General features: G+C 47.8%; 9 protein-coding genes across 9 annotated transcripts; 4 read left to right on the top strand and 5 right to left on the bottom strand.

Moving 5' to 3' along the window:
- Window positions 1-2,843: 2,843 nt before the first annotated feature.
- On the top strand, window positions 2,844-3,846 carry HO173_007496 (uncharacterized protein; the record flags this gene model as incomplete). The annotated part of the gene is made up of 2 exons (XM_037309400.1): window positions 2,844-2,983; window positions 3,045-3,846. 2 exons carry the CDS (start codon window positions 2,844-2,846, stop codon window positions 3,844-3,846), a joined length of 942 nt encoding a protein of 313 aa, XP_037163860.1.
- A 307-nt stretch (window positions 3,847-4,153) lies between these two features.
- Window positions 4,154-5,526, bottom strand: HO173_007495 (uncharacterized protein; the record flags this gene model as incomplete). Its single annotated transcript, XM_037309399.1, has 4 exons — window positions 4,154-4,160; window positions 4,205-4,255; window positions 4,306-5,132; window positions 5,242-5,526. The coding sequence occupies 4 exons, from the start codon at window positions 5,524-5,526 to the stop codon at window positions 4,154-4,156; spliced, it is 1,170 nt and encodes a 389-aa protein (XP_037163859.1).
- A 669-nt stretch (window positions 5,527-6,195) lies between these two features.
- On the top strand, window positions 6,196-9,939 carry HO173_007494 (uncharacterized protein; the record flags this gene model as incomplete). Its single annotated transcript, XM_037309398.1, has 1 exon — window positions 6,196-9,939. One exon carries the CDS (start codon window positions 6,196-6,198, stop codon window positions 9,937-9,939), a length of 3,744 nt encoding a protein of 1,247 aa, XP_037163858.1.
- A 338-nt stretch (window positions 9,940-10,277) lies between these two features.
- Window positions 10,278-11,859, bottom strand: HO173_007493 (uncharacterized protein; the record flags this gene model as incomplete). The annotated part of the gene is made up of 4 exons (XM_037309397.1): window positions 10,278-10,417; window positions 10,724-11,307; window positions 11,466-11,615; window positions 11,759-11,859. The coding sequence occupies 4 exons, from the start codon at window positions 11,857-11,859 to the stop codon at window positions 10,278-10,280; spliced, it is 975 nt and encodes a 324-aa protein (XP_037163857.1).
- Window positions 11,860-14,381: 2,522 nt separating this feature from the next.
- HO173_007492 (uncharacterized protein) lies at window positions 14,382-14,809 on the bottom strand (the record flags this gene model as incomplete). The annotated part of the gene is made up of 2 exons (XM_037309396.1): window positions 14,382-14,653; window positions 14,710-14,809. The coding sequence occupies 2 exons, from the start codon at window positions 14,807-14,809 to the stop codon at window positions 14,382-14,384; spliced, it is 372 nt and encodes a 123-aa protein (XP_037163856.1).
- Window positions 14,810-16,874: 2,065 nt separating this feature from the next.
- Window positions 16,875-17,939, bottom strand: HO173_007491 (uncharacterized protein; the record flags this gene model as incomplete). Its single annotated transcript, XM_037309395.1, has 3 exons — window positions 16,875-17,026; window positions 17,091-17,816; window positions 17,867-17,939. 3 exons carry the CDS (start codon window positions 17,937-17,939, stop codon window positions 16,875-16,877), a joined length of 951 nt encoding a protein of 316 aa, XP_037163855.1.
- A 725-nt stretch (window positions 17,940-18,664) lies between these two features.
- On the top strand, window positions 18,665-21,202 carry HO173_007490 (uncharacterized protein; the record flags this gene model as incomplete). Its single annotated transcript, XM_037309394.1, has 9 exons — window positions 18,665-18,888; window positions 18,954-18,985; window positions 19,038-19,092; window positions 19,245-19,273; window positions 19,526-19,748; window positions 19,802-20,498; window positions 20,645-20,683; window positions 20,735-21,111; window positions 21,163-21,202. 9 exons carry the CDS (start codon window positions 18,665-18,667, stop codon window positions 21,200-21,202), a joined length of 1,716 nt encoding a protein of 571 aa, XP_037163854.1.
- Window positions 21,203-21,419: 217 nt separating this feature from the next.
- HO173_007489 (uncharacterized protein) lies at window positions 21,420-22,451 on the top strand (the record flags this gene model as incomplete). The annotated part of the gene is made up of 5 exons (XM_037309393.1): window positions 21,420-21,549; window positions 21,639-21,800; window positions 22,022-22,128; window positions 22,191-22,308; window positions 22,393-22,451. 5 exons carry the CDS (start codon window positions 21,420-21,422, stop codon window positions 22,449-22,451), a joined length of 576 nt encoding a protein of 191 aa, XP_037163853.1.
- Window positions 22,452-22,574: 123 nt separating this feature from the next.
- On the bottom strand, window positions 22,575-25,170 carry HO173_007488 (uncharacterized protein; the record flags this gene model as incomplete). Its single annotated transcript, XM_037309392.1, has 3 exons — window positions 22,575-23,127; window positions 23,177-23,464; window positions 23,516-25,170. The coding sequence occupies 3 exons, from the start codon at window positions 25,168-25,170 to the stop codon at window positions 22,575-22,577; spliced, it is 2,496 nt and encodes an 831-aa protein (XP_037163852.1).
- Window positions 25,171-26,352: the final 1,182 nt, after the last annotated feature.

Genomic DNA, 26,352 nt, shown 5'->3' with positions numbered 1-26,352 from the left:
AGCTTATAATTTTAATAATATAGTTATTATCTTTCGACTTTCTTATAAGTTCTTAATATATCTTTTCGAGTAGTATAACGTTTTATTTATAATTATAATTAATAAGACTTAGTAAATACTTAAATTCGAGTTTTATTATTATAATTAATACTTTAAATATTAAATATATTAATAAAAGATAATTAAAATAGAGAATAATAAGAAGATTTCTATTTATTATATTATATAAATAAGACTTATATATTAGAAGTCTTTATACTCTTTCTCTATTTCTTTACGCTATAATTAATACTTTAATATTATTATTATTATATATTCTATTAATATCGCTATTATATATATACTTCGTATATTTATACTTCGTATATATATACTTTATATATATATACTACGTCGCTATTATATAGAGTACTAGTACTTATTAAAATAAAGAATAATAATACTATTTATAAAATTTGAAAGTATATTAAGCACTTAGCCCTATCTAAACTCTTATCTTAATATATCTAGAACTTTTAATACCGACCTCCGTACTCGTATTTAGATCGAAAATAAAGAAATAAGATATATTTTAAACTGAAAATCGTGAAATTCGAGGATATAATTAGTTACTAGCTTCTTAGCGTAGCACTCATTCTTATTTTCAAGTCTTAAGTATTAAGAAAGTAAGCTTTCTAATTAGTCGAGAATTCTTCGTATATTAATAATACGTCTCTTTTCTATTCTTCTTAATAACTCTATTATATTATATCTACTATAACTGAAATTACTACTCTATTTACTTCTAATAAGATTAAAGTAGCTTAAACTTTAAAGCGTTAGAAAAGAGAAGCTTAAGATAAGATAAGAAAGAAAAAGCTCGAGAAATATAATAAGCTTCTCGAAGATATATCTAAACTATTAAAGTATTAACTAATAAAAATTTCATATTATAAGGCTATTAACCACCTTTCGAAAGATCTAAAAGTTATTTTATATTTAGTATTTTCTCTTATTAGTATATATAATAGAATAAGATAGAGCTGAGCTTGAAAACCTTGAATTTATATATGTAGCCAATTATAAATTCAGGGTTACTACGCTCTTTAATTAGATCGGCTAAGTCATCGCGGATAAATAAATTAGCGTCCGCAACCATCAAAATCTCGCCCTCCCGCGTCTCCCTCATCAAAAATAGGTGTACGTTATTCACGAATAGAATAACTTTTTTGTTTTCTATTGAAATTTTGAGATTTTTTTTTTTAAATTATGGAGCGTTGTTTGCGCTTTCCAAATTTTTAAGAATTTTGAAATTTGATCCTATAAATTATTAATAAGCAAGAAGTCTACACCAAAGTTCGCTCGACAGCCGAACAGCCCGCTTATCAAAGTTCGCTCATTAAAGATCGCTCACCTATTTACTCGATAGCCCTAATCAAAAAAATGATTATGAATTTAATTCATAGGCCTTTACTCGTATAGACTACTATTATATGAAAAATGCTTTACGATAATATTAATTTATATATCTCTCAGCAGAGATTTACTTAGTCCTATTTGAAAACCTCTTAAGATCCCGAAGCTGAAAATCTTTATCGCTATTACTATCTATATGAAAATCTACTATTTTTCTACTATTTATAATTACTAAAGAAATAATAATATTATTTTAATAGCTTTAATTATTATTAGATAAATAACTCGAAATCGCTATATTCTTCTTTATAAATATATATATTACTTAAATTTCGATATAGAGAATAATTTTACTATTAAAAAGAATAGATATAAGAAGTCTATATAATATAGAAAGCTTCTTTTATTCGTCGATAAGATACGAAGTAATTAAAAGAAATTATATATATTAAATTTTTATTATATAATCGATAGATATATAGTTAAGAAGATAAGATATATTTATTATTCTACTATAACTTTAGATAAGTTAATTAAGAAGAAATATAAGCTTTTCGTAATTAGTAATAAGAATTATCTTTATAATTATATATAATATTCGCCTATTTAAAAGATTTTATCTCCGCTCGTAATTACTATTCTTCTTAAGCTATTACGAGATAATTATAACTAATAAGATATAAAAGATAGTAGAATATATATATAGTATCGTGTAGATATTAAGAATAGAGAGCTAACACCGCTATCCGTAGCCATTCTTATAGCAAGATAACGCCTTGCTTCCTTATAAGCTATGGGAGGACTAACCAGCCGATATTGATAATAAGAATGCGGCAGCGACATTCCCCTGTCTACCTCCGTTCCGCCTATACAAAGCGAATCGTTCGAGATCTACATCCTTGAGCTGGCGAAGCTCGGCAAGTATACTAGAACACATTCTATCGAGTGTCGCTTCTGTATCTACTACCTAATAATAAGAAGCCTCCCATCAAGCGGCAAAAGGCGATAGATAGATTAAGAGTTAGCGCTCGATTCGAATCGCGACCCAAAATATACGCAACGGTCCTCAGCCTTAAGGAAACCACAACAGTGAATTCCCTAGGTGAAGCGTACTACTGCAGCCTGTCAGGGCAAATCGAAGCAGTCGTTTGGGGCTAGAACGAGTGAAAGGATGAGATGTGAGCGTGCTTATTCGGCTGGGGTACTGATCACCCTGGTGGGGTGCTGTATTAACACCCTATCACCTAGCCCGCATCTAAATGCGGTATCCTCGGGTGAGGACCGCACTGAGCCGGGGGGGGCAGATTTCTGTCTTCCCGAACCGCCAAGACCCTCTCATTTCGCACCACTTCAAAACCTTTCTAACCTTCCATGCTCCTAGGCTTTCTATCGCTGTCACATCCGGCCGCTCTCTTCTCCTGCCCCGACCAAGCCCAACACCTGCCACCATGACGGCAGCAGGGAAGCGTCAAAAGCGCGAGGACTACCGTAAAACCCACAAGGAAGAGGGCAACGCCGAGCTCCCCAAGAAGAAATTCTACCGGCAACGAGCCCACGCCAACCCATTCTCCGACCACCGATTGACATAGTAAACCCGCCTGCCCCATGTCTACCTCTACCGCTGACAGCTAATCAGATGGTGCACCTAGCCCCGCAAGCCCAGCCCTCATGGACTGGTCCTCCCACTACCCTGCTTTCGTCGCACCGGACACCCAATCAGTCGCCAAAGATCACGCGGGGGTCAAGCCCCTGACCAAACCCGTCACGGTCGCAGATATCGGTTGCGGCTTCGGCGGTCTCCTCGTCGCGCTCTCGCCCCTCCTGCCCGACGAACTGATCCTGGGGCTCGAGATCCGCACCCAAGTGACGGAGTACGTGGAGGATCGTATCTCCGCTCTGCGCTCCCAGTGTGCCGACCGCTCTCCGCGCCCGTATCAGAACATATCGTGCCTCCGCGCCAACACCATGAAGTTCCTCCCCAACTTCTTCGCCCGCGGCCAGCTGTCACACATCTTTCTCTGCTTCCCGGATCCGCATTTCAAAGCCCGGAAGCATAAGGCGCGGATCGTGTCGAGCACGCTGTGCGCCGAGTATGCATACGTGCTGAGGCCAGGGGGCTGCGTATATACGATTACGGATGTGGAGGAGTTGGGAGAGTGGATGAGGAGTCGGTTCGAGGCGTTTGGGAACAGCGGGGTCGGTGGGGAAGATGAGGGGGGTGAGAGTGGAGAGGGCCGAGCGGAAGGCATGTTTGAGACAATTGAGCTGCCGGAGGAGGGGAAAGAGGGAGAGTGGGTTGATGAGGGGGGGCAGAAAGGGCTGGTGGCGATGCTGGTGAGGTGTATCAGGGAGGAGACTGAGGAAGGTAAGAAAGTGACGAGGAATGGGGGAAAAAGGTTTGTGTCTGTCTTTCGAAGGAGAGAGGATCCAGCGTGGCCGGATGAGATTTGAGCCTCCTAAAAGGCGCACAGCCAATTCGAGACGATGTTGCAAGAACCTCGCTGTGACCATATAACAGTTCGAATGCATTTGAATTCGGGTTTAAACGATAATGAAGGACATGTTTATCGTTAGATGCACCGATTCTCACCACCGATGCCGTACGTCCAAAACAGCAGGTGACACAAGGCCCGCTTCCAAACATGCGGCCAGTTTTTCGAGAAATCTATAGCAGTCCCAAACGCCTCCACAGTATGTGGGGTATTTCCCTCCCCCAACAAACATTTCTAGATTATTGATATCCCCATTCTCAAGCTTTTCAAGCTCTGCTTCGATGAGCGGTTGTCTAAATCGTAGATTTATTACCTACTTTTTGACCGTACTGGCCAAATTTGTATGCCGCATCATTATTGCTGAGTATCTGCAGTCACTCAGCATCATATCTCCTCATTTGAGACATTAGTGACTTACGAGAAAATGCTGATCAGCGCAAGTAAGATCCCAAAGGCAGCTTTATCCGTAATGACCTTCCCCCCCGAGAAAGCGCCAATGACCACGATAAGGCAAGTCTTGAGATGTCCGACAACGGTACTCTCGAGAGGTCCTGAGCCACCAATGATGAAGAATTGCGACAGGTTGATTAACGCGGCAAGGAAGCCACTTAAGAGTATCAGTCCCCACATAACCGCAGGTGTCTGGTCCAGCGCTGGAAACTTGTCCGACCATGGAACGACATATAGTAGAAGTACACCTCCTAGGGGTGCTTGGTTGTACAGGAGCTGGAATCCGTTCACCTCGTATTTTCTTTGATAGGTGCCAATCCAGATTGTGTAGATTCCACTGACAGTGACGCTTCCGAAAGCGAGAAGCACACTCAGAGCACCCACAGCCTTGATTGGCGCACCTGGAACTGGAGCTGACTTCTGGTCGTAGTAAGAGATCAAGCCAACTCCGAAACACATAGGGATCAGAGCGTAGACTGCCATCCTTGGGATGGTTTTCTTGTAGAAGAAGAAGTTGATTATTGCGACAATGGGGGTCAGGAGGACTCGAGTGATTTGATAGAAGGTAATAGTTGAGACTTGAAGAGAGACGTTCATGCCGACGATGTTCATAGCCATTGCGATAGCGAGAGGCAGCATGTTCATAATAGGAATCTTTCGAGGTTCGAACATGCCGACTGCAGGGCGAGAGAGGAGGTAGAGCGTCGCTGCTGTGACGAAGAAGTGGAAGGCTGCGAAGGCTGCTTGACATTGTGAGAAGGATTTGTCGCTGAAAATGGCTTTATTGCAGAAGACCTGGTCAAGACGAATGTGGTCAGTATTCATTCAGCACGGCGATGAGCGCAATGAATGAGCATTGAGGGGCTGATGCGCACTGCTCCGTGGACGGATAATGGTAGCTCACGATTGTTACGGTAGCCAGAGTATTGACGAACATCCACATCAATATCTTGGCTCTTGCATATGGATCTTTGGTGGCATGTTCTTTTGTGACGACTTTGGGTAATTGCTCGACAAGGCCCTCCTTCTCTAGATCACCGCTCCTTCTCTTTTCCTCCGTTTCTGAATCCGACATGTTGAGAAGTGTCCTGTCGGAAAGGGCTGACTCACTCCTGGGACGTTGAGCTTCCTCGCGAGTGTTGCTGCTCACAAGTCGGAATTTCTCGTTGTCGTCGTTCAAAGCATCCATTGCGGATACCTTGATTTCTTGGGAAAATTCAGAAGGAGAAAGAAAGAGCAAGGGAAATGGCAGGCAGGGAGGATTATGTCTTTTAGCCAGATACGACTTGACTACTAGCTGGCTGACTGCATGACATGTATGAACTGCATGAGAGTGGATTACTTGCAATTCTTTGGCCGAGTTGGCTTCGCTGTCCTTAGTGCTTCAAATAACACTCTCAGTCTCTGACTTTAACCGCATGGGGCGGAGCGAGCGGCTCTTTCTGTGGGCCTTTAATGTTATGCGATGTTATGTGGCACAGCAATCAGGCTCTGTTACAACGATGAGCCTTCAAAGCACCTTGAACCGACATATGATTCAAAATCACAATTCCATGTTATTTTCTTTTATCGCTCTTTCTTTCCCTTGCCAAAATGCCTTGGATCTCATTGAAGTCGACACATTGTTACTCTGTTAGCAATCCCGAGCCAGAGCCCGAGACTGACCGTGGCCTGCTTGGTGATACCTTAGACTGTAGAGGAGCTAAAGAATGATAAACGCGCTAGCATTTTCAGCGGAAAAACTCCATCATTACAGAATTTAAAGTATTATTTTTCTTGTGCTACAGTGAGCGCCAAATATCAGCATTGCGGCGATGATGATGCGGCGGCGACGAAGCTCATTCTTTCCCTTAGGATTATGGCCCTGAGAGCCCGCGATGTCCTCATAGCTGCATTCATAGCTTTCGTCGCCTGGGGCTTCCTTATCAGCTGGGCTCCCATCCTCCGCTTTCTTGGTTATGCCTTCATTGCTGGGTCGTCAATTACTCTCCTTGCCATTGGAGCGTTGGTGCTGCTCAGCACGAGAAAGAAGCAAGATGTTGGGCGATTGGCGAGAAGACCTCCGAGGACCGCAGCCTTTATCGCACCGAAAGCATGGAAGGAGGAGACCGAATGGCTTTCGACCAAGGCCATTTACAGAAGGACTCCCCTATACCCCCCCTCTTTCATGATATCCGACTGCCTAGACGGCTTACTTGACTGGATCCTCCGAGACTACGTTACCTCCTGGTACAGCAAAATCTCTCCGAGTTCCAACTTCGTCAACGAGATCGAGCGTGCAATAAGGATCGCACTGATCAACATCAGTGACAGACTCTTTGCGGTAGATGTTGTGGAGATTGCGGTCTCAAGGGTTGTCCCACTGGTCACAGCACATCTGAAGGATTTTTACGATGCCGAGAGGACAGTCCGAGGCAAGAACCTCAATCGCACTGTCACGGAATCCGACGAGCTCGACATTGCGATAGCTGGCAAATACCGTGATGGCAAATTACATCCTGCAGCCTCGCTTGCTTACTCGGATCTAAAGCTCGTTCAACAAGAGTACTTGCGCAGGATCATTGTTCGGCTCCTACCAGAAGTCTTGCCCGAGAGTATGATCAAGAGTAGAGCTGTTTCCGTCCTCATTAAAGAGATTATGTCATGCGCAGTGCTCGCGCCACTGATGCAGATGCTATCCGACCCAGATACCTGGAATCAATTGATGGAAGCCTATGGCCGGACCATGCTCCAGGACAGAAAGACTGTCCGCAAGCTTCGAGCTGCGCTTGATCAGCATGCTTCACCAGCACCAAAAGTCTCAAAGCCACACACTTTTCCGAGAATTGCTCCTGGTGACGATGAGCGCAAGTTTGAGCGGTTCATCAGGTCTATTCGACAATGTAACAATCTCTCGGAAGCGCGAAGGTTCCGGAGTGAGGTGGCGAGTCAATTGAAGCGGGAGTCAATGATGGAAGGGCAGGACCAGATACTCTTGCGCCGTTTGGATACCGGCAAGCAATTACTTGATCAGAGGGTGGGCAAGCTGTCTGCCGTTGGAGGCACTTCAGGCTCTCGAATGCCTCAGCCGGATTTCCAAAAGGGTCAGAACACTTCAAGACTGCTGAATGCGTCACTCACGGAAGTTCTGCACGACGCGTCTGGTCTCTCGTATTTCATGGAGTATATGGATCGCCATCGACTCATGACATTTGTTCAATTCTGGATAGTCGTGGATGGATTTCGAAATCCTTTGGAAGAGGATCTACAAACTGATGATCCCTTTTCTGGAACCCAGGTGCAATGGACCGATTCGGATCGAACCGACATCGCCCAAATTAACGAGGCGTATTTGTCAAAAGCTGAGCTCAACTTGTCTGAATCGACAAGGGAGGCTGTCCGAGCGTTCTTGAAAGCTGGTGCTGGAGCCACAGTGCCGGAGTATCTCCGGGCTCGAAGTGCTGTGCTGAAAGCGCAGGCTGTTGTCCTAGAGAAGATGGAAGAAGTTCACTTTCCAAATTTCAAAAAGTCCGATCTTTATTACAAATACCTGACCTCGGATGATGCATCTGCCAAGATGTCTTCAAGGCCGGCAAGAGCACTGAGACAGCCCTCCGTGGCACCAATACTTGAATCTCCAAGCAGACCGTCATCTCTATCTCGCAAGGCAACTCGCTTCAACGCAAATGGGCCGGACCTCCGAAGAAATGCAAACTCAAACAGCGATCTCAAATCAATTGTCAAACATGCCACTGACGACTCTCAGTCTGTTCAATCACGTCGCTCGTTTGACGTAGACACGTCTGCGCCTCTGTTTGATGACGATATTGATGATGAGCCCCTCGCTCGTTCAACTCGAAGCCTAGACAACGAATCCTTGAATGGCGATCAAGGAAATAGAAACCAAGAGGAAATGGTTGAAGCCATGGAGGCAGCACTGAACAACATCATGACAGATGATCCAAAGGAGGACGACACCAAGGATTCAATGTTTGAGACCTCAGAACCAAATTTCCTATCCACGAAGATCATGGATTCGCCACGAAGCTCGGGTGAACACAAGAGGACGGAGACCGCCTCCCATGAAAAGGAGCGAGAGCGGCCAAATCTGGCATCTTTAGGCCTTGTCAACACCTCGTCTCGGATTGGTGTATTCTCGGACAATGATCTGTTTGGCGATGAAGACAAATTCCTTGAAGACGAGCAGACGGACCCCGAGGTTTCTGCCGACGAGACAATGGAAGAGGAGATCCACCAAGCGGCGCCAGGAGATCTAGGACTAGCAGAAGCCATATCTGCCCTGACGGTCGATATTGAAAGACTAGCCGCTCAGGACTCTGTTGTCGACACTTTGACTCGGAAGGCCGAGCTCACGAATAATATTGCTGAGCTCCGGATTTTGGGCAAGTCGAAGTCGAGTCTACAGCGAGAGATACGTCGAAAAGAACTTCAACGGCAACAATATATTGTCCAAGAGAGTGACAACAGTCTTTATGGTCGCGCCAATGTTGACATCAAATCGATTATGGTTGGGAAAGAGGATGATGGGCAGGAGTTTGCTCTCTATGTCATTGAGGTACAACGAAAGGCCGGAGAGAACATGTCTGCCGCATCATGGGCGGTTGCACGCAGATACAGTGAATTCCATGACCTACACCAGCGTCTTCGCAATATCTACCCTACTGTCCGGAATCTCGAATTCCCTAGGCGGAGGCTGGTCATGAAATTGCAACGAGATTTCCTCCACAAACGGCGCGTATCGCTCGAAAACTATCTACGAGAACTCCTACGTCTACCGGCCGTTTGCCGCAGCCGAGATCTTCGTGCCTTCCTCTCGCAATCAGCGATCATTTCCACCACTAAAGACTCAACTCGCGAAGGTGAACGGCGCGATATCATTTCCCGAATCTACAACTCCGTGACAGACGGGATGGACGAGTTCCTTGGTAACGTTCCTGTTCTCGACCAACTCTCCATCGCCGGTCAGAATCTTATCTCAGCCGCCACTTCCCAGTTCAATACCATGCAGCCGACGGGCAGCGGCGCTCCATTGCCCATTGCACCTGAAGATCCCATACAAACAGCCGAAGCCCGCGCCGAGCTTCTGGCTTTCGATCCTAACACTAACAACACCAACCGTGCTGATCAACTTGAGCCTTTCGTCAAACCCATATGCGACATTTTCCTCGAAAGCTTCGATCTGCAACGTGGTAACAATTGGCTGCGCGGCCGAGCTGTCGTTGTAGTCCTCCATCAGCTCTTAGGCGGCACCGTGGAGCGCAAAGTTCGGGAAATGGCACGGTCAATGTTCGCGGAGCCAAGCGTACTCAAGTACATCAACATGCTCAAAGATACCATGTGGCCCAATGGCCGAATGCGGACAGAGACCGTGGTTCGGACTGATCCCCAAAAGACGCACACAAGGGTGGAAGCCAGCGTAATGCTGGCGACGTTGATTCCGGATCTAGCAGGTAACGTGGTAGGAAAGGCCAACGCTCAAGCGGCGAGCAGAAGAATATTTGCAACGGTCAATAATCAGCGTTTAAATACACATTTGGCTTTCACAATCCTCGACGAGGTTATTGATGTCCTTTTCCCCAAAGGAGGAATACGAGGTCTGTGAGATTTCTGGTGGGGTAGAGGCATAGGGAATGAACTGTACATCAGTAGCTCTAAGTGCGCTGCACTTTATATATAAATGTCTAATGTAATCCAGCGTTTCAAGCCCATTCCAGCAACCATTACAAGTCTTGCTCGATCCCACTGACTCGTTTTTTCCTCGAAAGAGAGATCCATGATAACTCATCCTTTTCCATCTGGCTCTAGTGTAATCCCTAAGAGAATTTGCGGAATGTCGGCAGCGCTTCACTCGTCGTCGAAGACGTGAGTTAGCAAACCGCCAACTACCTCAGCCCGTCTCCATCGTCTCATGCTCCCCGCCTCTCCTTCATCTGCGGTCCTTTACTCCCCATATCTTGGCAGCGCCTGGCCACGGCGTACGGATAGCGGTCTGCATCTCGTCTTACGACCGGGAAAAGGTCTACGTGCTGCTGAGTACCCTTGTACACTATTGACAAAGACCGACTTTTCGATGAAGCCGCCTTGTTGGACCATCAATCCAATGAATGCAGCGATTGGGAAGAGATGGGGGGGGAGAAGGATCGTTGTCCATGCCATACATTTGCTAGGAGAGCTCTGTAAGGGGATTTGTTCAACAGGATGGGAAAAACGGGGCGACCTTTGCTCGACAAGGCCGGCATGGTACCCAGACCGGTCGATTCTAATCGGCCTTGGTGACCCAGAAAGGTTGATAGATACAGCCGCTCAGGCTCCGATTTGGTTCTGTTATCCAGCAGAGGGTGTTGCGTCAGGGGGGTTCGGGCGGTAGAACCCATGGACACGTCTACATTCCAGAACCCTTCGCTCCATCTCATGATGGGCGATATCCTGGTGGAACTTTCGCAGATGCTCCCTGAAGTCTTGAGCTTTGTTGCTACGCTGTCTGGCGCAGCCTTCGACATTACAATCATTGTATGAGAACGATGCGTAGCGATCCCACTCAGAGCCGTTGCGCATTCGAAGCTGTCTTCTTCGTACCAGGATCCTCGCACACTCCGTGAGATCTTGCTGCACCTTGGGTTCCGCGAGGTAGGCGGCGGTAGCGACGTACATCTTTTCCAAAGTCATGCATCCTGGATTCTTGTCTTTGCCAGTCAGTCGGGTAAATCGGTGGCCTTTCCATTCGTCCAGAGTAATCTCTCCGAGGCGCTCGTCTCCGTCAAATCTAAAGTAGGAGAAGCGTTCTTTGTTGTCGTGCATTGAAAGCCGTTCCGTTTTCCGGTGCACTCCTACGGTCCTTGAAGGAAGCTTCAGCGCTGCTTGGAAGGTGGTTACGGCATTGTTGAAGTTCCCTTTCTTCTTGGAGAAAAAGTCGATTGGTGGAATGCCTGTCCCGATGCTGATGAACGGGCCCATGATTTCTGGCTCGTGCCTCCATGTTTGTCAGTAATGTCGAGGTATGCCTCCTCAGAAGGGGTATTGGATCCAACCCCTCCATCTTTGAATGTCACGGACCCTGGCATGTTGCCCCTTGGGATTTCGATTGGACGAAAGTACGTTGGCGCTGCTGAAGTGGCTCGAGCTACCTACCAAATGGGCAAGGCCGCAGCATCGCCATATGTTCCGGTCCTGGTGTAACGCCCTCTGCTCTTGGACCGTTGTAGGGGTACATGAGCCTCGTATGTCCGGAACCGATAGGGAAAGTCCACTCCGACGCTGTCCGCGTATGCAAGAACCATACTGGTTCAACTGACATCAGCACTGAGGCAGAGAAGCACTGATTGATGGTCATAACATCTGCACACATCTTCGTTCAATTTTACAAAAATTGATGTAGGTATTCAAGGTTGCAACGCATGACGAGATTGCACAAAGTCACCAACCACTCGAATGTCGTGGCCTCAGAATTGACTGCTCCACAGCCTAGTGCGGCCATGTGGATGAAGCAGGCGTACTGTAAATGCTCGGTAATTGGGGGAAACATTTATGACCAAAGAGGAATAGGTGCTCATGTGTAATATCAGTTGAGAAGATATAACGCTGGACCGAGTACGGGTCTGATGAGGGCAATACTGACGAGGTGTAGAAGAGAGCATGGTGTGCAACCGTCTGGCTCAGGCAAATGGACTGTACAAACTTGCTAGTGCACTAGTGTATGGATCCCAGTCCGAAGCCCCTGTCACTGCTCCCGAGCGAAGTATAGGAAGAGTTCCCAGTCCGACCTGAAAGAGATGCTTGCAGGCAGTCACCGTGCATATGTAACAAAGACGGAGGAGAAGTGTAAGGGCTGAAGTGCGAACTGGCTTAACACCAGGTTAAGCGTGGTTTATCCTGCACTTCGGGGTGCGTTAATGCACCTCGGGGTCAGCTTAGACCCTAGAGACTAGAGTAAAGTTCCCGCGCTTGATGGTCCTGTTAATCTTTGGAGTCAGCAGAGAATCAACGTATGCCCGCATATGGCAGGAATGATCCTCATTCCATAACTCTTGTCAGTTAGACTCTAAGCCGATGCTGCTTTGACATGATCGCAGGAATGGCTGGCCGCCGCAGTAGCCCTGACGATGGACATCCAATGGCATCTAACCCACAGATGCAGCCGCCTACTCTAGAAGTGCGGTAGGACTGCCGTGAGCTAATATAGGACACCAAAGTACTTGTGTGAGACAAAACAAAGCTCAGTTGTGTGTCGCAAGGCTGCCGTCAAGTAGAACGCGATGTGTCAATCTATCATGTCTGACAGCCTGTTGACATATGAAGTATGGGTTCTATGCAAGGCTGAAGAAAACAATGCCTCAAATGTGATTTGATCTTAGGTGGTGGGTCTTATGTCGTCAGCCCGAAGGTGCCAAGAGCGTGACGAGCCCAGAAAGACCACTGCTGATGGAACCATGTCATGCTGGCGTGCCCTCGGCGCCAATCAAAATCAATGTCACGGCACCTTCCAGCTGAACTCTCACACTGACAGTTCGCACTGTCTCGTCTTTCAGTCTCGCTCTGCGTGTATATATTGCAGCAGCGTTGTTGCCGGCGAACAATGTGTTTTCGCGATACATCCAAATCCCATAGCTCCAATCGATCTCCCATGAGCAAAAGGTAGCCGTCTTTGACCCCGAGTCCAAGGATCTCCGGAGACTCCCCAGAAACAAAATCGATGGTCTGTCCCTGTCCCCATGTTGCTGCTATTGAAAGGGTCTGAGAATTATGTTTAGCCTCGAAATTCGATACGGTGAATGTGCCGAGGTTGCGCCGCCAATTTGACGTGTTTGGGTCCAATGAGCTGGCCAAAGGGACTTCCCACGCATCGCACGCGATCGTCACCCGGCCCACGGATGAGATTGAAGACAAAAGCTTCTTGGCTCGACTGTATATCAGTCGGCTCGTCGTCACGTCTGAAGTGCAGCGGCTGCTGTCTTCAAAGCACCGAATCCTATACATTGGCCCCCTGGCAGATCATCCACTTCGCACGGATTCGGACTCGATATCAAGTAATCTCTGACTCATAGTTCGGGTACATCCATGACTTTCGAAGGGATTGGAAATCCAAGGGGAAATGGATAGGGAAGAAATCAGGGGCACGAAGTATTGCGAGGTGATGGGCTTGTGAAGAACCGGATAGGCATCCAGAAGGGTTGGGGCTTTCTTTACGTGACGCTACTATGATGCGCTCACGTTAACCCAAGCAGATTTCGGTCTTTTTTATTGCCTGTGTAGGGCAGTCTTTTCTAGATTGTGAGCTAAAAAACACCAGGGGGAACATATGAGAGATCCTGAGTCTACACAGATCAGTCTCGGTGGCTCAATCACTCAATCACTTGCATGTCAAAATTCCAGCCTCAAGTTCGAGGTAATTAGCTGGATCTAACCAATCCTAAGCTGATTACCGTAATCTTAGTCTAACGCGTTGGCCGCATTCAGCAAGCCGCATTAATACATGGTTGTAGAGAGCCTGCGGACGCTCTACCGGAAGACACCTCCATGACCTGGCCGACTCGTCCCCTGCAAAAAAGAAACGATTTTCCAACCACCACTAGGTACCCAGTCTCCCAAGTCCTTAGCGGAGCTTTCCTCTGAAGGTTATGCAGGGCAGAGGAGAGCCCATTTCGCTAGGGTCTGGGTAGCAAAAGACCACCCGTACCCAGGAAGATTATCATCATGGGTGATCTTGCAACAATCAGACTCGGGGTAGGGTACAAGTATCTGGAGTAAATATGACTTGGTAAGTGCATGGTACTGAACACGTTTGTAACTATGCTCTAAGCACGCGTGCCGTAGGTCACTCTAGGTCTATTGTAGCATGTGTCGTGGAGCTTGTGACCGGACACAGTCAGACCCGAAGAGCAGCACGAGCCAGGATTCTCGGTTACGCTTCTCCGGCCGCAATTACTTTCCATCGTCCTGTGACTCAGCATTCCGTGTTCCTACGAAGGGATACAGTCAGCCTCAGCTCCACCATAAATTCCGGAACATCATTCTCGATCGCTTTCAGAGGCAAAATAACTTACCAATTCACCTCTCGGCAACTTCGCTAACCCCTCTCGGGCACGCGGGCATCGGCCCAACCCACAGCTGCCTATACCTCTTCCCAACCATCCGCAGAATGCCGGCACGCCACCAGCCTAGCCGATAGAAGTGCAAACGCACAACAAAGCTTTTCCCCACCTCCGTATGCTCATTGCGTGTAACGACAATGTAGGTACTCTCCGTATCAAATTCGTTGGAGCCATGTATGTCGAAGTGGGGATGGAATCTGGGTATGTCGAGGATGATGAATTTGGCAGCTAAGGAAGTCAGCATCCCTATTTGTGGAAGGATTTCCGCAGTGACATGAACGGACCATCAAGTTGAGAGACAGCGACGAGACAGCATTTGCAAGCTTCTGGGTCAAGGACTGGGACGCGGTTTTCAGAGCGTAGCTGTGCTGGGAGGAGGTTCATGTTCTGGTTCTGGACAAAGTGTTGTAATGTGGAGTGGGAAGTTGTTATATTAGGAGGAAGAAGGCCGGCTGTGAAGCCTACTAGGTACGTGATGTAGTAATTGTGGCCAACCCTACACGGCTAGGAGCATATTCTCACACGACGTGCCATGTTAAATTTCCCGAAAGGATGCACGGGTTGTAGAAGGATGAGAGAGAGAGGATACCTGGACGCGGCCTAAGGGGCTCTTGCAGTTTCCAAGTTTCGCAGTGCAAATAAAGTGTATGATGTTTCGGACGCATCGGAAAGGCGTATGCAGGCCGCCGGTTTTTGGACAAATCAACCATGTCGGATCATGAGTTCGGATTTTAAGCCTATATTGTGACAAGTGCAGAAAAGATTCAAACCAGCAAATCCTCTTACCAAATTGCCACTCATGATACCGTGGTGCGACGGGATTCTATTAAGGCAAGACCCTTCAAGAAGGAGGCTTCACTAGCATTGAGATGACTTCAGTAATAGAAGGGATATGGGGCACCGGAAGGAAAGACTTGATAATGTCTTGCTGGAGAACTTTCAAGCCATGGTCGCGAAGAAGTGGACGGAGGAGGAGAAGGCCAGGCTCCCGGCAGTCACTGCTCAGGTACTGGATGATCACGAGGCCAAGTTCTGCATCCAATCTGGAGACGAGATTGGAGTGCCCACGACAGCTTGGGTTGCGGTATGCGGGAAGGGATGTAAAGGTAGCTTCGCCGTGTTCAAGAGCTTTCGGTAGAACAGCAACTACTTCACGAGCATACTTTTTGACAAGAGCAATGATGTCTGCACCTTCTTGGCATTACGCCCGTAAGAATGTAACAAAAGTTTGCTTAGACCCGGGTGTTTTTATAGCTACCTAGGGAAGGAAGCAGTATTGATTCGCGAGAGTTTCCTGTCTTGACTTTTGTTTGGGGAATCAGTTCGAAACAGTCTGGGTTTCAAGATGAAGATTGCTTGAGAAAGCATTAAGGAACCGGATAATCTTGTCTTCGATCCTGCTCTTCATCAGTTTTTGGATAATTTGGGACCGCTGTCACTGTCACTTTCTCTAATACCTTGCTTGTTATACAAACCTTCGCTGACGCATCAGCCCTTTCCTTGACCTTCCCGCATTTCTTTGCGACCCCGGCGCTCAAATGAGCAATACTATCCGTTCCCGAAGTCTCGAACACCGATAAAGACACCCCCAATTCTCTACCCAATCATTCTCATTATGCTTTGCCTACTACTAGGGTTTAGTAGTGGTCCTCAATTGCCAGTGCAGCGGAAGGTTCATGTGTCTGCAAATCAGTTTTTCGAGGCATGTGAGTCCAATTTCTGTCCGACCGACCTTTCCACTATTAGCCGTAGCTGACATGAAAAAACCTAGGGTCCTGGTGGCCGGGATAGTGTGGATGGCTGAGGTACAGAGCACGTTCGATAAAATCTATAACATTCCGGTCCACCATGGCGGCTTCCCTCCCAACGACGATCAGTCTCCTCAAACGCCAGTGTTTTAGGGGGCATGCATAGAGAACTGTTTCTCCATTGTTTGTGCTTGCCTGCTAACATGCGAACCACTCCTGGCTAAAGGCCCCGTCCTTGCCTATAACGTCGATAGCTGGTGTTCCTCGCTTCTCAGCGGTATTGGAAGAGGAAGGGAAAGCGATGCAAGTAAAGAGCAGTCCTCAGCTCAACCCATTATTTTGTCAACTCGTGCCCAGATAGCGTATTCAGTCTGGTATTTTGCACCAAATCCACAATTTGCATAGGTCAGCGCCATCAAGAGAGAGGATCTAGATCTCGAGATGCTGCTCATCCAACAATTTGTGGAGAGCTTGGATGTGTGGAAAGGTACGGCTGCCTTTGGAACTGCGAATGTAGAGACAATGCATTGTGGTCTTTGACGCTTCATTGAGCTCTGGAGCTCCTTTGTCATCTGGATAGGGTATTAGGCCTTTAAGACCCGTCATGACTCTGCAACATTCGCACCGAAAATTGAGAGGTTATTGGGCAGGAGCAGCATGGCAATTGATGAATTTGGCAGATTTCGAATACTGGCAGAGCATTATGTCTGTGTCGAGATTGGCTGTAAGAGTGTATTACGTGGTATGGACGAGAGTGGAGAGCGGATTAGGCTCAAAGTCAAAGACAGCAGGTCCAAAGGATAGAACGGTGGCGCGAAAGGATTGGGCCAGCTGGTGCACTGCTGTGATACCACTACACATACCGAATTAGTCGATGATAGATTTTGTGTGAAAACCTTGAATGGGACTTTACTTACATGCGATATAAATTTGAAGATTTGTTGGATTGAGCACGGAGTTCAACGTGTTCAAATGTACACAGTCGTTCCAGTCTAGCTGCTCTTTGGGATCAGTATTATTTGTCAATGCGTTGTCGCCGAGGTAGAAGCGAATGAGCTGGTATAGCATAATATACGTCTGATAATTCCCATAAAATATTCCCGAGTCCCCGAAAAATCTGTTGCCCGTGACAGAAGGACAATGATTCCTTGTTGACATAGGCGGTTGAACGAAAACCGCTGGGCACAGGAACGTGTAGATTGTACCGTCGGCGTAGAACGCTTGGATGGGCGTGGAGCGAGGGCCGCCCGCAAGACACCTATGCCAAGGATCGTAGCCCAAGTTCAGATAACCGTAGAGTTTTGCAGAATCCTCGGTCACGCAGGAGAGACGAGGGGAAGAGAATGTATCTGGACGAGGTCTCAGATTTGCCTTGCCTCTGGAATTATAGATGTGATCTAAAATTGACACGACAGCCTTCTGAGCCTCGTCCTCCTTGAACATAGCCTGATATCCAAAATCGCTGTCCGTTCCCTCTAGCAGAGCATCGGCAAGGGCGGATCTTGCCAGCATTTTGGTTTGGGCGACTGTTTCGTAGATATCGAAAGTTCTGTCACCGCAGTTCTCCACAATGAAGTGATTGATGTTGGTCAGGTTGGCCACTTCGCCGGGGCCTGCATTGAGTGATTGGTTTAGACCAACCACTGGCTATTGTCAGCGTGGTCTTCTGGACAACGGAACCGGAGAATGTTACTTGACGGCGTATGCAGAGAATTGATAGGTGCAATTATCGCCCCTGCTGTGAGTATCGCAGCCATGAAGATCATGTTGCATGAAGGAGCGAGACGTTCTCAGGAAGACTGTGAGGATAGGCAAAGTGCATAGCAAGCTCGAACGCTCAAGAGTCTAACATTGATGTATGAATCAGAATTTGGGATATGCCAAAGTAACGTGGAAAGAAGTGGGGGATGAATGTGGGGAGGCAATAACACAGATCCCAAAGACTTGAAACACATTGTGCCTATCGCATGCTAACCAACACGATGCCGTCAAGTCGTTATGAGCCGCGTGAAGCGCATCCTGTCTTCATTCGCATTCCGCTGCCGCCCAACGGTAGCTTGAAGTGATACTTAGGTACAGATTCCTAAGGTAATCTAGCAAGATACATCCCGAGAGATCCATCCCATGCATTTTCAATTCTGAACTTGCCGCCATAATTAGATGGCAGCCACCTAGCAATGAATGTAATAAATCATCAAACCAAGAAACCTTAATGGCAGGACAACTGTTTTCCTTTCCTGAGTCTGTAAGCCCTTGATTTCCGATGGTGCGAATGGCCAGTGGTACGAAAACATCCTGGACCCCTGGACCCCTGGACCCTGTCCCCCAAACTGTCCTGGTCAACTGACCGTTTCTTTGCACCGACCTTACGAGTATGAACGACATGGCCGTTCTTCGCACACCTACCTTATTCAACTCTCCTACATTCTTTAACTAGTCACTCCTCTCCCTCCTGGGCCTCAGCGTCCGTCTGACTGACCTCGACCCCGCCATGGCCTCGATTGGCCTCGATCGCCCCACCATGGCCGACGTGCCTTCGATCCATAACAACGAGAAGGACGAGACACATGGTATGGACGCACCACCCGTCGCGCACGGTGTCGACGAGGAAGTCAGAACATCTTCGCCCAGCTCGCATGACTCCAACAAGCCCTTATTCGATAGCACGCACCGCAAGCTGAAGCCAAGGCATATACAGCTGATTGGAATTGGAGGGTATGTGAAGAAGAAAACGCTACTTTCGTGGAAGACGGATGCTGAGGATTGCTCCTTTTGCACAGGACAATTGGAACAGCGCTCTATGTGCAGATAGGTGCGTCGAGCTCACACCAATGCAATCCGAAGGTTGCCGACTGCGAGAACAGGTCACGGTCTCGTTCAGGGTGGTCCAGGGTCACTCTTCATCGCATTCGCCTTCTGGTAAGTCCTCCATCCCTGTCGACTCGAAAAAGATTGTTAGGAACATCCCAGAGGACACACTTCACAGACGTTGGATGGAAGAGGGAGCGTACCTTCTTGGACCCCTGTCTTTAAAACAGGAAGACTCCGTATCTTATCAACCTGTGATCTAGGTGTACATTCATATTATGTGTCACGATTTGTACGAAACCCACTTTCTCTTCTGTTCGTCGTGAGTGTGAGGGTGCCCGTTGGACTTAGACGATGAGATCGCTCCCACCGATTCTTCGGTAGCTTGACTATCGGAAGAAATCAGAAAGGACGTCTGTGAACTCGAATCCGTAAAACATGGCCCTATGACCGGCGAGACCTGAAGATACAGCCCAATATTGGAATTCGCAAAAGCAGCGTGTTCCTCAATATCACATGAAATGCTGACAAAATGACTGTTTAGCTATGGCTGAAATGGTCACTTACCTTCCCATATCCTCCCCCTTCATCCGCTTTGCTGGCCGATACGTCGACGAAGCCTTCGGTGTCGCTGCAGGATACAATTTCTTCGTCTTCGAAGCCATGCTCGTCCCGTTTGAAGTCGTCGCTTGTAATCTCATCATCCATTATTGGAGTGACGCCGTCCCAACAGGCGGGATCATTGCCATCATCATCGTCCTATATGGGTACATGCTCCTTTCGACATAGGGAAATCGAATCGCTAATAGCTCGAGATAAGATTTATCAATGTTTTTGCGGTGAAATGGTACGGCGAATCTGAGTTCTGGCTTGCCCTAGGCAAAGTAACACTCATTGTCGGCCTCATTGCCTACACCTTCATCACCATGCTTGGTGGCAATCCAAACCACGACCGTTTCGGCTTTCGCTACTGGAAGAATCCTGGATCGTTCGCCGAGCTTTATAAGACAGGCTCACTTGGCCGCTTTCTTGGATTTCTGCAATGCCTCATCCAAGCAAGTTTCACTGTCGCCGGTCCCGATTATGTCTCCATGGCGGCAGGCGAGGCCGAAAATCCACGGGTAGTGATGCCGAGGGCGTACAACAAGGTCTTTGCACGATTGATGGCCTTTTTTGTGCTCGGTAGCCTGGCTGTAGGAATCAATGTACCGTACAATGATCCAGAGCTTGTAGATGCATTTACAAGTTCGGAACCTGGAGCAGCAGCAAGTCCGTACGTGGTCGCTATGAATCGCCTTGGTATCAAAGTGCTGCCAGATATTGTCAATGCGCTCGTTCTGTCGGCAGCGTTCAGTGCAGGCAACAGCTATGTGTACTGTGCGAGTCGAAGTCTCCTTGGATTGGCACTGGAAGGCAAGGCGCCAAAGATATTCACTAGGTGTACGAGGAGTGGCGTTCCGGTATATTGTGTGTTATTGGTGCTGGCGCTGAGCTTGCTGAGCTTCCTGCAGGTCAGCGTACGTTATAATTTCCGAGGCAACTCTTCCCCATTCATGCAGTCTTATGAGTCGTCAAGCATGTCCAGAGAGTTCTGTGCTCCTAAGACATGTCTCGCGATTCAAAAAACCTCCCGAAAGAGTAATGCTGACTCCACAATCACCAGTCTGGAGCGGCAGTGGTGCTGCAATGGTTCGTCAATTTGGTATGTTGTATGGGTTATGCCTAAGTATTGCTCCAGGCTGAGATATATCAGGTCACCGCATCTCAACTGATCAATTTCTCGGTTATGTCCTTCACCTTTATCCGCTTCAAGAAGGCTTGCGATGCTCAAGGCCTATCAAGAGATTCTCTGCCCTATAAAGGCCGGTTCCAGCCTTACCTCGCATGGTACGCGCTCTCCGGTTGTTTCGTCATGACCTTTGTTGGAGGCTATACCGTATTTCTGCCCGGACAGTGGAGCATTCCAACATTCCTCTTTTCGTATACAATGATTGGTGTCTTCCCGGTCCTCTTCATTTTCTGGAAATTTTATAAGAAGACGCGATGGCTAGAGCCCAATGCTGTTGACCTATTGAAGGACGTTGATGTGATAGAAGAATACACTAGAGATTATGTGCCGACGCCTTCAAAGTCAGCAGACAGAATTTGGGGTGAAGTGAATCGATACTGACAGAGACTTAGGAACAAATTCTTTGTCCTCCTTGATAAATTCTACAATTAAGACGGCGGAAGACAGTCAGAAACTTTGATAGATGCAACGCTGCGAGACTTGATACCCAAATTGTAAAAAAATTCAGAAGATTTTAAGTCAATGCACATGATGAGAACGTTCCATTCGATGGATGTAAGCAAATGCATTGAGTAGATGATGGTTCGACAACGTACGAAGTTATGATGATATCAACGGCCCACAAAAACCAACACCAAATTTGGCCAAAATGGCACCCAGCCGAGGTCCCTCCGCTCCGCCAAAGAACCCCCATTTCCAAACTCCTTCAGCACCCCCCTCCCCCCCACCTCCCTTCAGCAACAACATGGCATCAACCACTCAATCCCAACCTCAAACCAGTACGCCCCCACCGCACTCTCCAACACGTTCCTCCAAATAGACCCCTCCACCACATCCCACACGTTTCCCAGCTGATAACAACAAACAGTCGACCTCTCCTCCCTCCCCACGGCCCAACTCAACAACGTGAAAAACCAGCTCACGCAAGAACTGCAGCATATGACAACATCATTCAGTCGGCTCAAGGCCGCGCAGGGGAAGTTCAGGGACTGTGGCGTCAGTGTTCGGGATGGGTTGGGGAGAGATGAGGGTAGGTTGGGTTTCTTTTTTGTTGTTGTGAGGGACGGGGAGGGGGAAGGGGAAGGGGAAAGGGGATCGGGCGGGATCGTCGGGAGTAGGTAATTGGTACAGATTGATGGAGAGGAGGGCAGGGAGATGGGGAGGTCCGAGATGAGGATGGTGGGGAGGAAGGAAAGAAAGAGCGCAGAGGGATGGGAGGCACGAATGCTGATGAGAGCCGGTCCACCACAGGCACACCCATCCTCGTCCCTCTGACACCCTCACTCTACGTCCCCGGCAAACTGGCATCTACAGATGCGGTCCTAGTGGATATCGGAACGGGCTTCTACGTTGAGAAGGTCTGTCGACCGACCACACAGGTGTTGGGAGGAGTATCCGAACTGATCTCAATTACATCCAGACACCACCAGCTGCGCGCGAGTTCTATTCACGGAAAGTCGAGGAGCTGGGGAGGAACCTGCAGGATCTTGAGAGGATCGTGCAGGGGAAGCAGGGGAATTTGAGTGTTGTCGAAGATGGTGAGTGCACGCTCGTTGCTTTCATATTTTTGGTTGAAGGGAGGAGGAAATGGTTGCAAAGTGGCTGACTGGGTGTACTTGTAGTTTTACGACAGAAAGTAGTTAGCGAAAGCAGCAATAGTGGAGACGACGGTGGCACGTGAAGATGCTGCATGTCAAGTGATATTTGATGTGCTAATCTAAAGCCAACGCCTGAGCCAAATCCGGACTTACCATCTCCTCCGGGATTTGATGTGAATCGTCATGTCTATTTACCAGCCGCCGACCTACCCTCTGAGATGGGGCAGCTCTTTCTTGATGCAGTCAATGAATTTGGTGACGACTTCCACATTCTTTAAGAAATCTATCACCCGAGGATCCGCTCCTCCCACTCCTTCCATATCGACAGTGCCAGGTCTCGACGGAAAGAAAGTCTCGAGGTTTGGGTCCCATCTAGCTGCTTCACCAATGCTTAAGGTGGAATTGAGCCTGAGAATGGAGTCCCAGTTTGTGTTATATAGTGAAGCGCCCCAATTCGTCTCCGCCGGGACGTTTTCGTTCTTTGGATCACCATAGTTGTCGTACCGGGCAAGCTCGAACTCCCACTCAGGTTGATGGGCTAGTCGATATCTCATAGCTGTCTTTTGCTGGAATGTCGAGGGCTGCATAATGCCTGAGAGATCTTTCTTCCATGTGAACACTTTTTGGCCAGTGAGCTCAGTCCTGGCCTTTGGAATCTTCGATAGCTTGACACTCTCCGCGAATTCTATCATTTGAGGATTGATTCGACTGGAGTCGATACTGTTTTCGGAAGAGACGTTAAGCTTCCAAGAAACCCCACTGTCAACCTGTCAGTAAGGCGTTTGGGGGCGAAATCTGGATAACATACCTATCAAGTCTAACCATGAATGCTTCCAAAGGAACCGCAATGCCTCGACGATCCGTCCTTATCCACAGCTCTTGGACTTTTTCGTAGATGGTTGGAGCCGCGGAAGTACTGCTCATTTCGAGCGTGAAGTTCATTGATGGGCTATTCGGGTTCCTGAATTCGAAGCAAGCGCTGAAGGACGGCACAACCTCTTCAAGAGAAGTGCTGGAGCTGTCCATCGGTAGGAAAAGATCGGTGGCCTTTTGGACTTGGGCTATGATCGTCGTTGCGTCTTTCTTAATTTGTAGACTAGATATCAAGATAAGTAAAGCACTGGAATATATTCAGAGGTTGGCTTACTCTCTAATCATTACGCCCTTCGTCTCTGACATAGTCGTATTATTCATGAAATCTTCAAAGGGAATGGAATCTGCCCCTTCCTTCCAACGGAATACTTTCAATGCGAATGTCCCAAATTGAATGCGCATTCGGACCAGACCACGGTAGTGAGGTAGATATCCAATGCATTTCCGTAGTGATAGCTCCATGCGGCGATTGTTCTTCATCGTCAATTCATTACTCTCATTAAGCCATTCTTTGCGAGCCTCCCGGTCCAGTGTACTCCCCGTCAACACAGGAATCATGCTCATGGCTATCTTCGGATCGCTGAGGGAGGCAGGAAGTACCTTGACATCTTTCCTGATCGCTGATGGATTTGGTGGCTCTACCAGAACTATTATATCAGGTTGGGCGATCTTTGCAACGTACTCTCTCTTCGTCCCTTCAATACGATCCATAGTCCTTTTCACAGACTCTTCTTTGTCGCTGAAGATCCTGAAGGATGAAAGTTTGTTATCGAAGACGATGTGGCATTGGTATTGGAAGCGAATGGGATCGAATGCCTCCAAGCTCGAACCTAGAATATCTTCCGGCCGTACCTCGTCGATTGGCCATAGAAAAGTACCTGTATATGGGAAGATCCGGTCTTCTGCTGGCACTTGTTGGAACTCTAGAATCTTTGTCTCCTTCTGCATCTTCTTATTCGATCGGTGATACTGATCACCTATACTTGATGTCTCCCTGGCGAATTTTTCCTTGGCTGACTTTTGCGGAAAGCCAATGAAACGATTGACAAGCCCTTGAAGCTCGGCTTTGGTGGCCTGAATTTGACGAGCGTCTCCCCACAGAAGAAGCTCACGATCCTTGGCGTGCTGAGGTGGGCGGATGAACGATCGCAGACGAACCCCGATCTCGTCGAACATATCGTACATTCTCTTTTGATTCGGCTCAATTTCAGAGCAGTCTTTGGGTAGCATGAATGTTCCTGTAGGGTCTAGTCTCTTCCGGAAGGCGGCCCTAGCTAGGTTATCTTTGTTGTAGTTGAAATTGACCCGCCGATGTGCTCGACGCTGACCTGAGGGCTTGCGGTGAGGGTAGGGTTTGAGTTGAGCTGGCGGTCGCCCATGAGAACGTGCATTGGATTGGGAGCCTTTGTTGGTCACAGGCTGAAACACATCGTCTGCCATGGTCCGGGAGCCATCTCCGAAAACTTGCTGGCTTTCATCATAATCTGAATCGTAGTAATCGTCATCGTCAGAGCTCTCAGATGAGGAGTCAGCTTGCAGTCGTCTCTTCGGGTCCCACTCCCTCGCATTCTTGATCTCATACGGGATGTCTTCCTTCTGCTTCGGAGCTGATTTTGAGTGAGCCTGGATTTTGGACGGGACACGGCCATTGGGAGCTGACGACAGCACAAACTGAGAATTTGATAAGCTCGGAAAGGTAGGGGCTGGCCGTGTGGGAAATTGAGGGTTCTGTGAATCACTATCCTTGGGAACTATCTGGGATGCAGGCTGGTATCTCGATAGACCTTGGCCGTTTGAAGCTGTCTGTGATGGAAGCTGAGTTTTTGGCGAAGCTCTGCCACTGGGCCCTGCTTGTAACAGAGCCTGATTCTTCCGCGTGCGACGATCCACCACATGCCAGGGCTCGTCGGAGGGTTCGGTTGGTGACATATTGTGTGAAGTTGCTCAGTGTTGATGTAAACCGGAGAACGAGATCCCAAGATGATGAAATCCAACAGTATAGTGATGTGGTCAAACCCGACGAAGTCTCTGCAAAAGGCCTCTTGGCAATCCTTTGCTTGGAGGTACTTGAGTTCAGGTAATAGAAGATACACTTCTGGAGTTGCTTGGACCAGACAAACAATCGGAAATGTTAGGCTTGTATTGAGATGATTGATGTTAAAAGGTACGCTTCGAAGCGGCCAGGTAGGTGTCACGCTTTTGGATGAGTGGCTTCCGAGATCGTATCAGCTCCAATAGGAAGCGCCAATGTTACTGCAGATGTTGGAGTGAAGTTGGCGCTTGCTTGCTCGCTCAGATCTCAGCTTGGGTGACAAAGATTGAGACTGACAAGTTAGCGTCACAGCACTGAAGAAATGAGTTTGGAAAACAAACCGACTCGTACAGTGAAGCGCGGATGTCACTGCAGGTTTTGGCGTAAAGTAAAGTGAGCTTTCACTTCTCCGTTCAAGATTTAAGCTTGAATGATATTGATGAGGGTAACAAACAGCGATCACAGATTAGAACGGGAAACTTTTCGAGCACAGGCCAGCTCGACCAGTGAAGCCTTATAGTTGCTGCGGATAATGATGCGAACTCCGCTCTCACTTATGCATTAATTGCTCTCATTGGAACCTCGAACCCAAAGCCTAGGAGTGTGAGCAGGTCTGGAAAGGTTGCGTGGGAAATGTACGGATGGTGGTGGCAGAGAAGTAAAGTTGCCGGGTTATTTGTGTAAAATGTAGTGGTGAAAGCGGATGTTGTAGCCACCAAGGGAATGAACGTCGACGGTGATTTCAGATGCTGAGGGTGAATGCTGAGGGTGAATGCTGGGCAAACCGCTTTCCACAGAGTCTCAGATCAATTGGCTGGCAATTCTGAGAGTGTGACGTGTACTGCTAGCAATTTGAGCGGATACTTGCATTCGTCTGTCCCGTAAAAAAATCAAGTACGTTGTAAGAAATTGAATCCTAGCCAGATGAATGTGACTGGGGTTATTAGTAGCCGGCATCGTAACATCCCGAGATGGCCATAGATTCCATTATGGTACTGGTGGATGCAATCCGCGAGCTCTTTCACGATTTGGCAGCGCAGAAGGCTAATATCTCTGATCATAATGGTGCAACAGTCATG

The sequence above is a fragment of the Letharia columbiana genome, assembly GCF_014066305.1.
Source record: "Letharia columbiana isolate WasteWater2 chromosome Unknown Sc0000024_s0, whole genome shotgun sequence".
Taxonomy (NCBI): Eukaryota; Fungi; Ascomycota; class Lecanoromycetes; order Lecanorales; family Parmeliaceae; genus Letharia; species Letharia columbiana.
The sequence above is the reverse complement of the archived record's forward strand: the minus strand, read 5'-3'. Positions and strand labels throughout refer to the sequence as shown.